This window comes from Eretmochelys imbricata, chromosome 5 (genome assembly GCF_965152235.1).
Source record: "Eretmochelys imbricata isolate rEreImb1 chromosome 5, rEreImb1.hap1, whole genome shotgun sequence".
NCBI lineage: Eukaryota > Metazoa > Chordata > Testudines > Cheloniidae > Eretmochelys > Eretmochelys imbricata.
This window is the reverse complement of record NC_135576.1, coordinates 95,118,699-95,131,807: the sequence shown is the minus strand read 5'-3', so window position 1 is coordinate 95,131,807 and position 13,109 is coordinate 95,118,699. Positions and strand designations below refer to the sequence as shown.

The 13,109-nt window shown below is 37.8% G+C and overlaps 1 protein-coding gene across 4 annotated transcripts in view; it reads left to right on the top strand.

The window, feature by feature from the left end:
* VPS13A (vacuolar protein sorting 13 homolog A) overlaps positions 1–13,109 on the top strand; it is a 285,176-nt gene that overhangs the window by 164,846 nt on the left and 107,221 nt on the right. For all 4 annotated transcript variants that reach the window (XR_013346200.1, XR_013346201.1, XM_077817554.1 and 1 more), the window contains exons 46-50: positions 5,063–5,166; positions 6,268–6,565; positions 8,545–8,940; positions 11,074–11,178; positions 11,275–11,421. Coding sequence is in view for 2 of the 4 variants with exons in the window: in XM_077817554.1 (XP_077673680.1) it covers positions 5,063–5,166; positions 6,268–6,565; positions 8,545–8,940; positions 11,074–11,178; positions 11,275–11,421 (1,050 nt within the window). In the remaining 2 variants the exon portion in view is untranslated. The remainder of the gene's footprint in view (positions 1–5,062; positions 5,167–6,267; positions 6,566–8,544; positions 8,941–11,073; positions 11,179–11,274; positions 11,422–13,109) is intronic.

Sequence of the window (13,109 nt, the reverse complement as noted above, 5' to 3'; positions counted from 1 at the left end):
GCTAAATGGTTTGAATATATTTACCAGTATACTACCTCTAATGGTCTTGTGGTGGAGTCAGGTCAAGAAAAATCAAATCAGCGAGGTCAGCCCACATACACTCCTTTGGAGAAAGACCCAAAGAAATTAGACGTCTTTGGGAGGAAGACATCTCTTCAGCAAGCTCTCAGACCAGCAAATTATTGGGCATTACTCTCAATATACAGCTTTCTGCTTTGGGACAGACTTTCCATCTGCATAGAGTCCTGAAAGACTAGCATAAGTAATTAAAATCCCTCATGACTGGCCCTTGAAGCAGCCCTCAATGCGCCTGACTCAGTAGCCAGAACAATAGTCACCACCATGTTGAAGAGATCTTCCTGGTTGCAGGCATTGGAGTTCTCAGGTAAGCCTTGAGGGACCTCCCACTTGAGGGCAATAAGCTCTCCTGTGAGGTATGGATGAAGCACTCCATAATCTAAAGGGCTCAAGAACATTCCTAAGATCTTTGGGTGTGTACGTCCCAACCCCAAAAGAGGAAGCATCCAACACAACCATTTTATAGACAGAGACCACAAACTCAGTCCTATCCGCAGCAATGGTCTTCAGAACTCTTGAGGAGGTACTTTCACTAGAGGTGGTGATCTACCTCTTCCCCAGCTGCCCCACAGTCTGAGGCATCAGGTAAGAAAAGGTTTTGACACACATCAAGACACTAGCTGGACCACCTTCAGATCCACTTTCCTCCACCACCCCTTTTTCCAACTGTTTTTCCTATTTCCAAGAAGCTTGGACTGAGGGTCCTCAAACTAATCAGCAAGGGGATGTCCCATATAGTTTTAAAATAGTCAAGCTCCTTTCCTGTCCCTCTTCAGGGACACTTCTTATGAGACTGTTGAAGCAAGAAGTACATTGCCCTCATTCAAGTGGGAACAGTAAGAGAAAGGTCTCCAGAGTTCAGGGATAGGTGATTTCAATCATATTGCTACTTAATGCCAAAGAAGAAAGGGGATTGGAGGCCTGTCCTTGATCTTCATAGTAATCTCAACACTTTCATCTGTTGCTTCAAAATTCTGTATAGTTCCCTTGCTTCTGTTATCTCCTCTTTGGATCCAATGGACTGCTTTGTGGCTCTTGACATACAAGACACCTATGTCTACATTTCATGGGACTCCCACTCCTTCCTAGAATGTGAGCAGTTATCAGAGAAAGCTAATGCTGAGCTGCTCAAATAGAAAATTTTTTCCATTTGGCTTTAAATATCTGTCTGTTCTCAGATTTTCTGTTTTGGAGAAAGAAGTCTTGAACCAGAGCCAATCAGCTTTTCTGCAGTCAGCCAGCATCCAAGCTGTCAGATGCAATGTGCAGGGTCTGGACAGACATCTCCAAGCAAGTATCAATCCTCCAAGGACAAGAAATCAAACCGTTTTCCTATTGCTAAGACCTTTGCTTCCTCAGAGCTGATCTCAACTGACTGTTCAGTAATAGAGGAGGAAGACTTCAGTGTCCAAGCTGGAAAGCCCACGTCCATCCTTGTCTTCTACAGATAACTCTGTAGTCTCCCTATTGTCTTCAATCTTGAAACAGGTAAACTTTGCTACCAAGTCCCCCAGAAGACTTTTCTGGATCTTGATCCATCTCTGAGGTATTTGCATTGCATCTCTACCTGCAAATACCAGAGGTGGTTCAGCTATCTCCACTAATCTCTGGGATTTAGCCATTCCCTTTCTGCCTTCTGAAGCAGAATCTTGGCCTCTAGAGCTGTAAATAAATTGGCTGTTTAGGGCTCCTACTTTGTCCATTGCAATCATAGTTCTAAAGCTGATTTTGAGATAGCAGTAAGCAAAATCATTTCACTTTTTTTATCCCTTAGGGGACCAGATTTCCAGAGCTGTGTCCCTTGAATGATACCATCTGCTGAGCTAATTTTTCCTTACTGCTTACTCGTCCATAGTGTCTCACTGTGGGATAGGTTGTTATCCAGTAGAAAAAGCTAAGCTGCCACCAGTATTTCCACATTTGTAAGAGAAGCACAGCACAGATGTTTCACATTGGAGAGGAGGTTATTCATAAAAAAGGAGTAATCAGATAAATACTTGATTGATACTTCATATATCAGAATTCTCTATAAGAGGATGCAGAGTCTGTTTGCTTAGTCTAATCTCAGATACATGGGTTTATTGTGTAACTTCTACAGTTGATGATTTTATGAAATATATCAAATGAAGGCCTTGCCAAAACAAATCAGAATCAATATCTGATAGAAAAGTGAATACTTTCACATTTCCTTGCAGAAAATTCAGTTTTTTTTAATTTCATGCTTTTTATATTATTATCTTAATAATCAATTTGTATACACGTCTACATATTTCAGGGCACCTAAATAGTATCAGACATCTCTCCCAAGCAGAAACATTATTAAGAAGATTAAAAAAGGATTTTTTTAAACAAACTAAACTGATTTAGCAATATTCATTACCTGTTTGTTGCCAAGACTGAATCACACTAAGACATAAAAAAGTGTGTGTACATGAGCAACATTAATCGTGTGCAGTTTTGATTATAACAGATGTGATGGCTGAAGAACTTTTTTTTTAAACAGTTGCTATAATTTTGTAGTACTGTCTTCTGTAAGTTTCTTGACCTGCAAACAGTTAACTTCATGTTTTGATACAAGGAAGATCTTTTGAAAGGTATCGTTTATTATAGAGGTATACTTGCCTTTCCTCGAAAGCTAACTTCTTTTAAGTTTATTTCCTTGAAAAGGAGCTTACAGCTGAAGTCTAATTCTACTTCATTCTCACTCATGGTAGGATGGTTTTAGGCTAAAATATTTGTCTAAATATGAGTCAGTTCTTTAAAACACATGATATAGGATGCCATATGTACAGGAACAAGGTGGTTAAGGTAGTATCTTTTATTGGACCAACTTCTTCTGTTGGTGAAAGAGACAAGCTTTCGAGCTTACAGACACCTCTTCTTCAGGTCTGGGAAGCATAATCAGAGTGCCACTGCTAAATACATGGAGGAATATATCCTTTAATACGAGTAGTTAACACATATTTCAAGGGACCGTTAAAGGTGAAGTGGCCCGTTAAAACCCTTCCAGTCATAGGGGACGAAGGAAGTCGGGGAAGTCAGCTGGGGGGTGGGGAGAGGGACATTGTTAGCAGGTTATAGATTATTGTATAGTAACTCCTCACTTAACATCATCCCAGTTAACATTGTTCAGTTATGTTGCTGATCAATTAGAGAACGTGCTTGTTTAAAGTAGCACAATGCTCCCTTATAACGTTGTTTGGCATGTGTGTCTCTGCCATGCTGTCTCTTCTCCCTCCATTTGTGCTGCCTTGTAGAGTGTGAGGCTACATTAGCAATGTGTTAACCCTTGAGGGCTCAGCTGAGTGCTAGTTCATCATTTAACAGTAAGGCATTCCCTGGGAAATATCCACCTTCTTCCACCCTCTGACTTCACCACCTCAACCAAGCTTCACAATCATCATTGTTGTGTACAGTATTAAATTGTTTATTTAAAACTTAGAGTGTGTGTGTCAAAAAAAAATTCCCTGGAACCTAACCCCTCTCCCGCCCATTTACATGAATTCTTATGGGGAAATTGGATTTGCTTAACATCATTTCGCTTAATCAACAGAGTTACTGTATTATGTTATAAATCCAGTGTGTCTATTCAGTCAGTGATATTTAGTGTTTAGCAAAGTTATGAATTTAGGCTCCCTGGGTCATCTTTGGAAATTGTTGTGCAGGTTTCCTGTGACGATGAGGATAGATAGGTCAGATATAGTGATTGTGAAAAGTGAGATAGTATTTTGAAAAGCATTCACTCAAGGGTGATATGGTGTTTTTGTCTTTTATCATGTTTCTGTGTGAGTTCATTTGAGAGTGTAGTGATGTTCTGTTTTCACCCATGTAGTTGTTGTTGAGGCATGAAATGCACTGGATGAAGTACAGCACATGTTGTGATAGGCATGTGTAGGACGCATGGATCTTGAAATGTGTGTTGTGGGAGGTATTGATCATTGTAGCAGTGGAGATATGGCTACATGTTTTGCGTCTGTTGTTTGCCATGGTGTGATGCTGCTTTGTGTTAGTGTGTCCTGATCTGTGGAGAGCTTGCTTCTGATGATGAGCTTGAAGAGTTTGGGGGATTGTTTGAAGGCCAGAAGAGGTGGTTCAAGTAAGATTTCTTTCAGGATGGGGTCCCCATTAAGTATGGGTTGTAGTTTGATGATACCCCATATGGGTTCCAGTGTGAGGTGGTAGGTGACAACTTAGGGGTGTGCGGTTGGAGGGGGTTTTATATTTGTATGGAAGCAGGTTCTCTTGAGGTATTTGGGTTGCCCATTCCATGATGTGATCTGCTTCTCTGGTGGAGTGTCCTTGTTTCATGAAAGCACTGCTGAGTGTGTTAAAATGTATATCCTGGACCAGGGGTGGCCAACTTGTGGCTCTGGAGCCACATGCGGCTCTTCAGAAGTTAATATGCGGCTCCTCGTATAGGCACCGACTCCGGGGCTGGAGCTACAGGCACCAACTTTCCAGTGTGCCGGGGGGTGGTCACTGCTCAACCCCTGGCTTTGCCACAGACCCTGCCCCCATTTCACCCCTTCTCACCCCCTTCCCTGAGCCTGCCATGCTCTCGCTCCTCCATCCCCCGCCCCCCCAGAGCCTCCTGCACACTACAAAACAGCTCATCAGGAGGGAGGGGGAGGCACAGGTCGTCAGGGCTGCCAGTGGGTGGGAGGCACTGGGAGCAGGGGGTGGAGTTGATGGGGGGCTGCTGACGTATTACTGTGGATCTTTGGCAATGTATATTGGTAAATTCTGGCTCCTTCTCAGGCTCAGGTTGGCCACCCCGTCCTGGTCTTTCTCCTCAGAGCATATTCTGTAGTATCTGAGGACCTGACAGTAGATAACAGATTCCTTCATGTGTTTGGGGTGGTTACTGGAAATCTGCAGGATTGGTTATAAGGAATTTCTCATTCTGCACTTTACCATAATTGAAATATTTTAGATCTTTAAGGCTTTTATTAATGTAATTTATGCAGACTTTTATTTTTCACAGATAAGAAATCATTTTTCAATTCCACTGAGTCTTTTTGAAGATGGAACATGTCTAGGAACTGCTTCACCAATAAACGAATTTAACATACCACTGACCTCTTACAGGTGATAATTTACATTCTTCTTTTAATACAGAATATATTGTATAAGTAATGATGGCTAATCTAGTAAATACAAAGACAAGTTATACGTATTTTTTTGATTGAAAATTAAGCAAGTTTTCCAGAATTGTTCTTTTCATTATTGAAAGTTTTTAGAACTGTTGATGTAGAAGCAGCCATACCATGTCATACTAAGATTTTCTCAGGGCCTCAAAGTTAAATAGGATAAATATTGGGCAGGGACTTTGAGCTGCTCCAAGTCTGAGATTTTTAAAGGAGTTTAGGGTAGTGGGCACCAGATTCCCATTGACTCCTTTGAAAATTCCAGCACAAGCGCTGCAGGAAATGATTATGGTCATCCAATAAAGAGCAGTCTCTACACTTGATTGAATGATTAGGGGCGCAAAGATTGAAATTACTTCTGCCCCTCCCATTGTCACTTTTGTTAAACATTTTTTGCTACATTTTATTATAAATACTGTAGTTAAATTATATTTATGGTTTTACTATTTTTTTCAAAATGATTTAGTGGTGTTAGTAACATCAGATTCATTGCACAGGTAGTTTCGTCAGTCTGGCTGTAGGAGCATGCTACTAATAGGTTTAATCAGCTGGATACATGTGTACTCTAATACAGTGGCTGAATCCAGGAAGCAAATTAGATTAAATTGGTGCTGTACTTAAAAAAGCAAGATATCTGTCATTATCCCTCATATTTTATGCGCCTCAGAGAAGGGCAGTATCTGAGATTTGTATTAGCTTGACACCCCACAACAGAAAAAAAAGGAATCTTGGCTCCTACTCTTCCTAATACACAGAGAGGTTTCAAAGTCCCTTATGTGTCTCCAGTAGTCACTGCTTTCCAGTAAGTTCTGTAAAGGGGTGCACATACCACTCAAAGAACCCTTTGGTTAGAAGCATTTTTTTTGCTTCCTCTTTTAATAGCTATGTTCTGTTTTAATTTTATATTGAGAAACAGTTGTTTGAAACCAACAAATTAGGTAAATATATGTTTGAATTTTGTTACTAAAATTTCTGTTTTTAGAAGTTTGTTACTGAGAGATTAGATGTTATCAGAAGTGTTTAAAAATGTTTTCATCTGCAGATCACTACTTTGTTTGCAACCAGTAACTGATGAAACTGGAATTGGTGGAGAATATGAAATGTGTGAAGGAATTAGCTTTGATGAAATTATGAAAAATTTTGGCAACTTAATACAGAGGAAATGCCAGTCCATAAAATCAACTAATCATTCACTTATCATTAATGTTGTGCCAGTAAAAGATACCTTGACATCTTCAGTATGTGCAGATGATCGATGGGATTTACCATATGTTATTCATTTATGGCCCTCTCTCCTCCTCCACAATCTTCTTCCTTATCCAATTACTTATTCTCTACAGGTAATCTTCACAGTTATTATTTTTGTATTGTTCCAGTATATGCTATGTAATTTGGTTGAGAGTAAACATTCTTTTACGGGCAGGCCTAAATAAGCACAGAAATGTTTCTGCTGCATTATCAGTTAAACTCAACTATAGATGTTATAGGAGTGATGTTTGGTCTATTGGAGGAGAAACAGATACCATAGTATGAAAGATGCTATCCTGAATTATAAATACATCAAATATATGAAATGTAGGCAAAGAGAAACTTCAACACTTCCACTATAGGTAAGTTTAGTACAGTACATATTAACTTTGCCATATGAGACTCCGTTTTTGACTGTCAAGTAGAACTGGATCCTAGTAACTCTCTGCAGCGTAAATGTGCAGGATCCTTTTTCATGTGGACTGCGACTGCCTCAAGAAACAGTGGCATCAATAAGTCTGTGTCCTAGTATATTACCAAAAGAAGGGCAATGGAAATTTAGAAGGGAGACACCAAAAATAAACATCCATTTTGATGTAAGTGCTCTTTATATTCAGCAAACAGACATACAAATAATAAACAAGTCCTGTTCTGAGCTGTGTTGTTAAAACTCACCCAAGTGACTCTCTCAAATAGAGACTATTACTTCTAATACAAATAAGAGCAACAGATAGACTGTTTTCCACATTTGTCATTAAATAAAACAACTTCCAGAAACAGATGCAGTTAAAAAAATTACTTTTGCCTACCTCAGGCTGATAACAGGTCCTTCAGTTGAACTCTGCAATGATTTTAGATTCCCTATAGATAATGGGTAAAATATTTTAACATTGATTTAGGAGCCCAAATCCCATTGAAAGTCATTGTATTAATGGGTACTTAATTCACCCTTTTTCATCTTCGTTTAAAAAAAGTGGGATGGTTATAGATTGGTTATTGACAGATATTATTTACATAATGATTGTTAAAAATGCAGAGGTTTTCCCCTTCTTCAAGCGAAACAATCTTTTGACACAGAAGTGCTTCTTAGACTAATGTGAAATTTTCCTCTTTGGGGGAAGGCATGGAATGTGCTATATATGGCTTTTCAATACCAAGTGCACTTGGTAATTAAACAGATAAATTATAGCTTCCAGTGTGGGTTCCAGTCTTCTTTCAGATTTGAGATGCGTGTCATGGTGGTGAGTGATGTACTGTTTTTAGTTCCAAATGATTTTGGCCATGCTAGAACCCTCAGTAACTTTTGATACAGTTTATCACAAATTGCTGTTTTGAATAACTAAGGTATGTTGCTGGTCTTCCTTGAATTACTGTCCAGTGGTTCAACTAATACCTTGAAGACAGAAGTTGGCTGGTAGTAAGGGGCAATTTTATGTCATCACCAAAGGATTTTAACAATTGTGTTCAAGTATCTACTGTATTTCTAGAGTTGCTTGATATATATATGAGGTCAATCAGTGATGATTATTTTTTAATTTCATATCAAACGTATGGGATTTTCATATGAATACAAATAGAAGTTAATCCAAAATGAAGTTCACTATAATTTAAAAAATGTGTAATTGAGTGATGACTACTAGAGTTTTTTTCCAGTGATTTCAGTAAAAGATGCTAAATCTCAAAATACTGTTTAATAAGTTTTTCATAATCATTTATTAATTTATTAAATTATCATTTATTACTGTTGAGTGACTAAAAATGTGCTAAGGATTTCATAAACAAATAAGAGACATTCCCTGCCCCCCAAAAAATTATATAATCAAGTCAAAGAAAACAATATGGAGAGAATTGAGGGAAGAGAGGACAGAGAGGGTACAGTAATAAGATTAAAGGATTGTTTATGGCACGAAACTTAGTAATTAAGTGACATACGTACATGCTTTTTAAAATTTTGTCTATTCTGTACATCTAAAATAATAAACGTTTTTAAAAGGCGCATAAAGTTAAACCAAGATGATGTTACAACTGTATATTGTCCCATGTGAATGTAAAAAAAATTTTTTTTTCCAAGGGAAATGGTAACAAATGGGACACTCTAGAGGATGGATGTTCAACTCAGATTCATAATGCAGTATTGGATCAAACCATGCTGGAATTGCAGTTACTTAATTATCTTGATCAAAATTGGAAAAGCGAGTACCATATAAGAACTAATCAGCAAGAAATTGGCTTCATCACATTCTCTTGTATCACTGAAATGGATAAGACTGAACTAGATATTGCTGTTCATGTGACCTATACAACTGGACAAATGATCATAGCAATTCACAGTCCGTATTGGATGGTAAACAAAACTGGCCGAATGTTGCAATACAAAGCTGATGGCATTCACCGCAAGCATCCTCCTGATTACAAAAAGCCACTTCTTTTTTCTTTCCAGCCAAAAAATTTCTTCCAAAATAACAAGGTACTGTAAGTGAATATTATTAATAAACTGACAGCTAAGTAAAATTAGCTGTCATCCTTCCTTTACCAATTGAAAGTTTTTCAGAACTTTGAAAACTGGCAGCTGTAAATGTATCAGTAAAGTTTATTGTATTTACTAGATAGCATGAAATTAGTAAATTTGTGCACCAAGGTTTTTTTAATACAGCATTTTATGAGATTTCTTAAAGAGGTGAGAAATTTACCTATTTTTGGCTTGTAAGTGAAGCAGTAAAATAAGAACTGAAAAATCCTTTAAGGTGTGATGTATTACAATGGTCACCATGTAAAAAATACAATGTATTACAATGGTCACCATTTAAAAAAAAAAAAAGGGCACGTTCACCAACAATTGCCATCATGGTACAGGTGATACTGCAGGTATTTCTGTATTCTTGCAATAGGACATAGGAGCCAGATCTCACTTTGAGCACTTGCAATTTCCACTGACAGTGAAAACTGAAGGAGATCAGTACTTTATATGATTTATCCCTAACTGTGTCTCTTGGATATTAAATTAAGAAAGCAACCATTGGTAAATGGTATTTATTACTTTAATAATGGGAGTGCCCAGATGCCCGAATCAGAAATAAGGAGTCCCATTGTGCTCGGTGCTGTATATGCAAACATATAGAAAGGCATGGTCTCTGCCCCAAACAACTTTTAGTCTTAAGGCCCTCATCCAACAAGCTGATCTCTATGAGCACAATCATTTCCCCACGCAGATCTCCTTGGAGATCCAGGTCTAACTGAAGATAAGACATGCTGTGTAAAGGTCTAGATTCTAAATGGTCCAGAGTGGGTGAAAGATGATAAAAAAAACAGCTCAGCTTGTATCAACTTGGTTGAAAAAGAAGCAAAAGTTGGAAAGCAAGACACTGGTACAAACTAAATATGTGCAAACTGAAAAACTGTGTTTAGACTTCTAAGGCTACTAGTGAGGTCAAAGATGGGTGTAACAAGGAATTAATGGATTCTAGAAATGGAAGGAAATGTGTTTTTATTGCATGGTGATAATGGGATGAGATTGACACCATTTTTTTGGATGTTGGGGTTTTGTTTTTTTTTTTGGAGGGATTACTTAGCAACTTGCTTAAGCATGGAACGCACCATTAAAATGATTAGGCCATGATTAGAACAGGCCAGAGAGAAAGAGAGAACCACATAGCATTACCACCTCCATCTGCCTCAACTAAATGCTCAGCAAAACCTTTGATGTTAATCTGTAGTTTTTGCCTTTGTCTCTCCTTATTTCTCCTTTTTTTGTCTTCCTCTTTCTCCTTCTATCCGACTTAGTCACCCAAGACAAATCTGCCTTTTACAACACTGGTATGAGCCTGTGACCAAAAAGCAAGCAGTCTGATCCTAGTAGAAGTTTGTGTCTTGGAATGCCTGTTAAGATAATGGTGTATGAATGTAATTTCCCAGGAACTAGGTTGAAAGTGAGGAAGTATGGGAGATAGAAGACATTTTCTGGTTTTACTATTTTTTTTTCTTTCTCCCTTTGTGCTTTTAGGGTTTTTTAAAGAAATAAGATGGGTCTAAACTACTACTCAAGACCATTTAAACTGACTTTTTCTTTTTCGCCAAAATAAAAAGACAGTTAACATCACGTTTAATACTAAGAACTATCAAACAGTTTTAACATATATAGTCAGAGGAAAGGGGAATATGGGAAATCGTTAAAATGAGTTTTACTTAACCTTTCAGACCCCAAATCAGGGCATATCCCTACTCAGGGCAAAGCTTTAGCAAATGCTTAAAGTGGCATAATGATGTTGCTTAAAAGGTTAGCGTATTTTTAGTAGTGGTTGTTACAGTGGGACTAAGCTGGTGATAAGTTCACATAAAGCTGCAATTTACTGGTTAATGCTGTAATAGTTAAATAAGAATTTTAATCACCTTTAAATCACCTTGTTGAGACAACCATATTATTAATACAATAGATAGCACAAGAATGAGTGTGTGTGTGTGTGTGTGTGTTTAAAAGAAATGATGGTAGAAAGAAGGCAAGGATAACAGAGAGGATCAGAAGACGGTTGTTTGTCGATTTGGCTATTTTAAATGTTTTCCATTAGTTTTCATACTCTAACAAAAATGAATTTACTTTTTATAGGTGCAGCTTATGGTGACTGACAGTGAACTGTCTGATCAGTTTTCTCTTGATACTGTTGGTAGTCATGGTTCTGTTAAATGTAAGAGTCACAAAAAGGAGTACCAAGTGAGTACAATATGTGTCTATCAAACTTCTATATGTTAAAAAATATAAAAAATTAAGTGAGACTAACAAATTTTCAACAATTTCCTTCATTCACAGGTTGGTGTTACCATAGATAACAGCAGTTTTAATATTACAAGAATCGTCACTTTCACTCCCTTTTTTATGATCACAAACAGAAGCAAATATACTTTAGAGGTAGCTGAAGAAGGCAAGGAAAAATGGATTCCTATCACTTTTCATCAGGTAGATTTTTAAAACTCAAACCCATAGTATTTGAATTGTACATAATTTCTTGAGCGTCTCAGGAAATTTTGACTTTTCATTTCTCACACAAAGATTGTCTTAATATTTCATATGCGATACTGTGTGGTTACCAGAAATCGGAGGGCCTGATTCTGGTACCCTTACTTCCACTGAATAGTACCTTACTGTAAACTAAATTGTAGCCTACCTTGCATGGCAGTGCAAGATTGGTAGGAGGCTTAAGGCACTTCCTACTTGCATCACAGGTAGCAGCACTTGAGGAGAAGCAGGCTCCACAGAATCACTACATTCTCCCCCTGTCCCCTACAGAGGTGGGTGGGGAGTGGGTGCAGCCTGTTTTCTGTTCCTCCCATAGTATGTGGTGGTATAGTTGTGCTGACATGTTGGGCACTGTGCAGTTTACTCCCTTTGCAAAGCAGCAGAAGACCTGGAGTCACGTTTTCTTATGGATTGCTCTAGGACCAACATAATAATGTATTGCCCCTAGCACATGGCAGATCATATAGTGATAATGTAGCCTCTGTGAGTAGTCCTACTAATTTCAAAGAATTGCTTGCAGAGTAAGGTTTTACTTAAATAAGAGTATCAGAAACTGGCTATAAATGAATAGAAACCATATCTTACTGTTCTACTTTTAGTAGTTACTATTGTTAAATGTAGAGTTTATATTTAATGATTATGGAAGAAAAAATACAATTGAATATAAAATTGTTAAATCACCATTCCTCATACACAACATAGGAAATGCCACACTGGATCAAGCTGGAGGTCCATCTTTTTAAGTAACCTTTTCCTGGCAGTGGCCAGAACCAGATGCCTCAAAGGAAGGTGCTCAAAAGGAAAAAAAATACCTGACTTCTATCAATTAAAGATTGGCTTTTGCCTTGAAGTATGATGGTGTATTTCCATTCTAAGTTTTTTAAAACTCCTGTCTAATGTAACAGTTAATTTTTCCTCATTATCCGTACAAATGTCCTTTTATGAATACTAAGCTCTTCCATCAGTGACATCTAGTGACAGTAAGTTACATAGGGTAATTATACATGGAAAAAATTGGGTTTGTCAGTGTGGAAAAGAGAAGACTGAGAGGCGACATAACAATTTTTTCAAGTATGTAAAAGGTTGTTACGAGGAGGATGAAGAAAAACTGTTTTTCTTAACCTCCGAGGATAGTACAAGAAGCAATGGGCTTAAATTGCAGCAAAGGAGGTTTAGGGTTGGACATTAAGAAAAACTTCCTAACTGTCAGGGTGGTTAAGCACTGGAATAAATTGCCTAGGGAGGTTGTGGAATCTCCATTATTGGAGATTTTTAACAGCAGGTTAGACAAACACTTCTGAGGGATTGTGTAGACAATACTTAGTCCTGCCATGAGTGCAGGGGACTGGTCTAGATGACCTCTCAGGTTCTGTGATTCTATGATTGTGTGAAAGATATTTTCTATTAGTTTTAAATTTGGTGCCTTTCGTTTCATTGAATGTCCCCTTGTTGTTGTCATGAGAGAATAAATAGGTTTATTTACCTTTTTGTGTTTCTTCAGAATTCATTATTCTGTATATTATTATTTTGTATACATGTGTAACATATCCTCTCTTATTCTCATCTCCCTAAACTCAACAGTCCCAGTCTTTTCAAATAAGGGGTTCTCAAACTGGGGCTTGTGACCC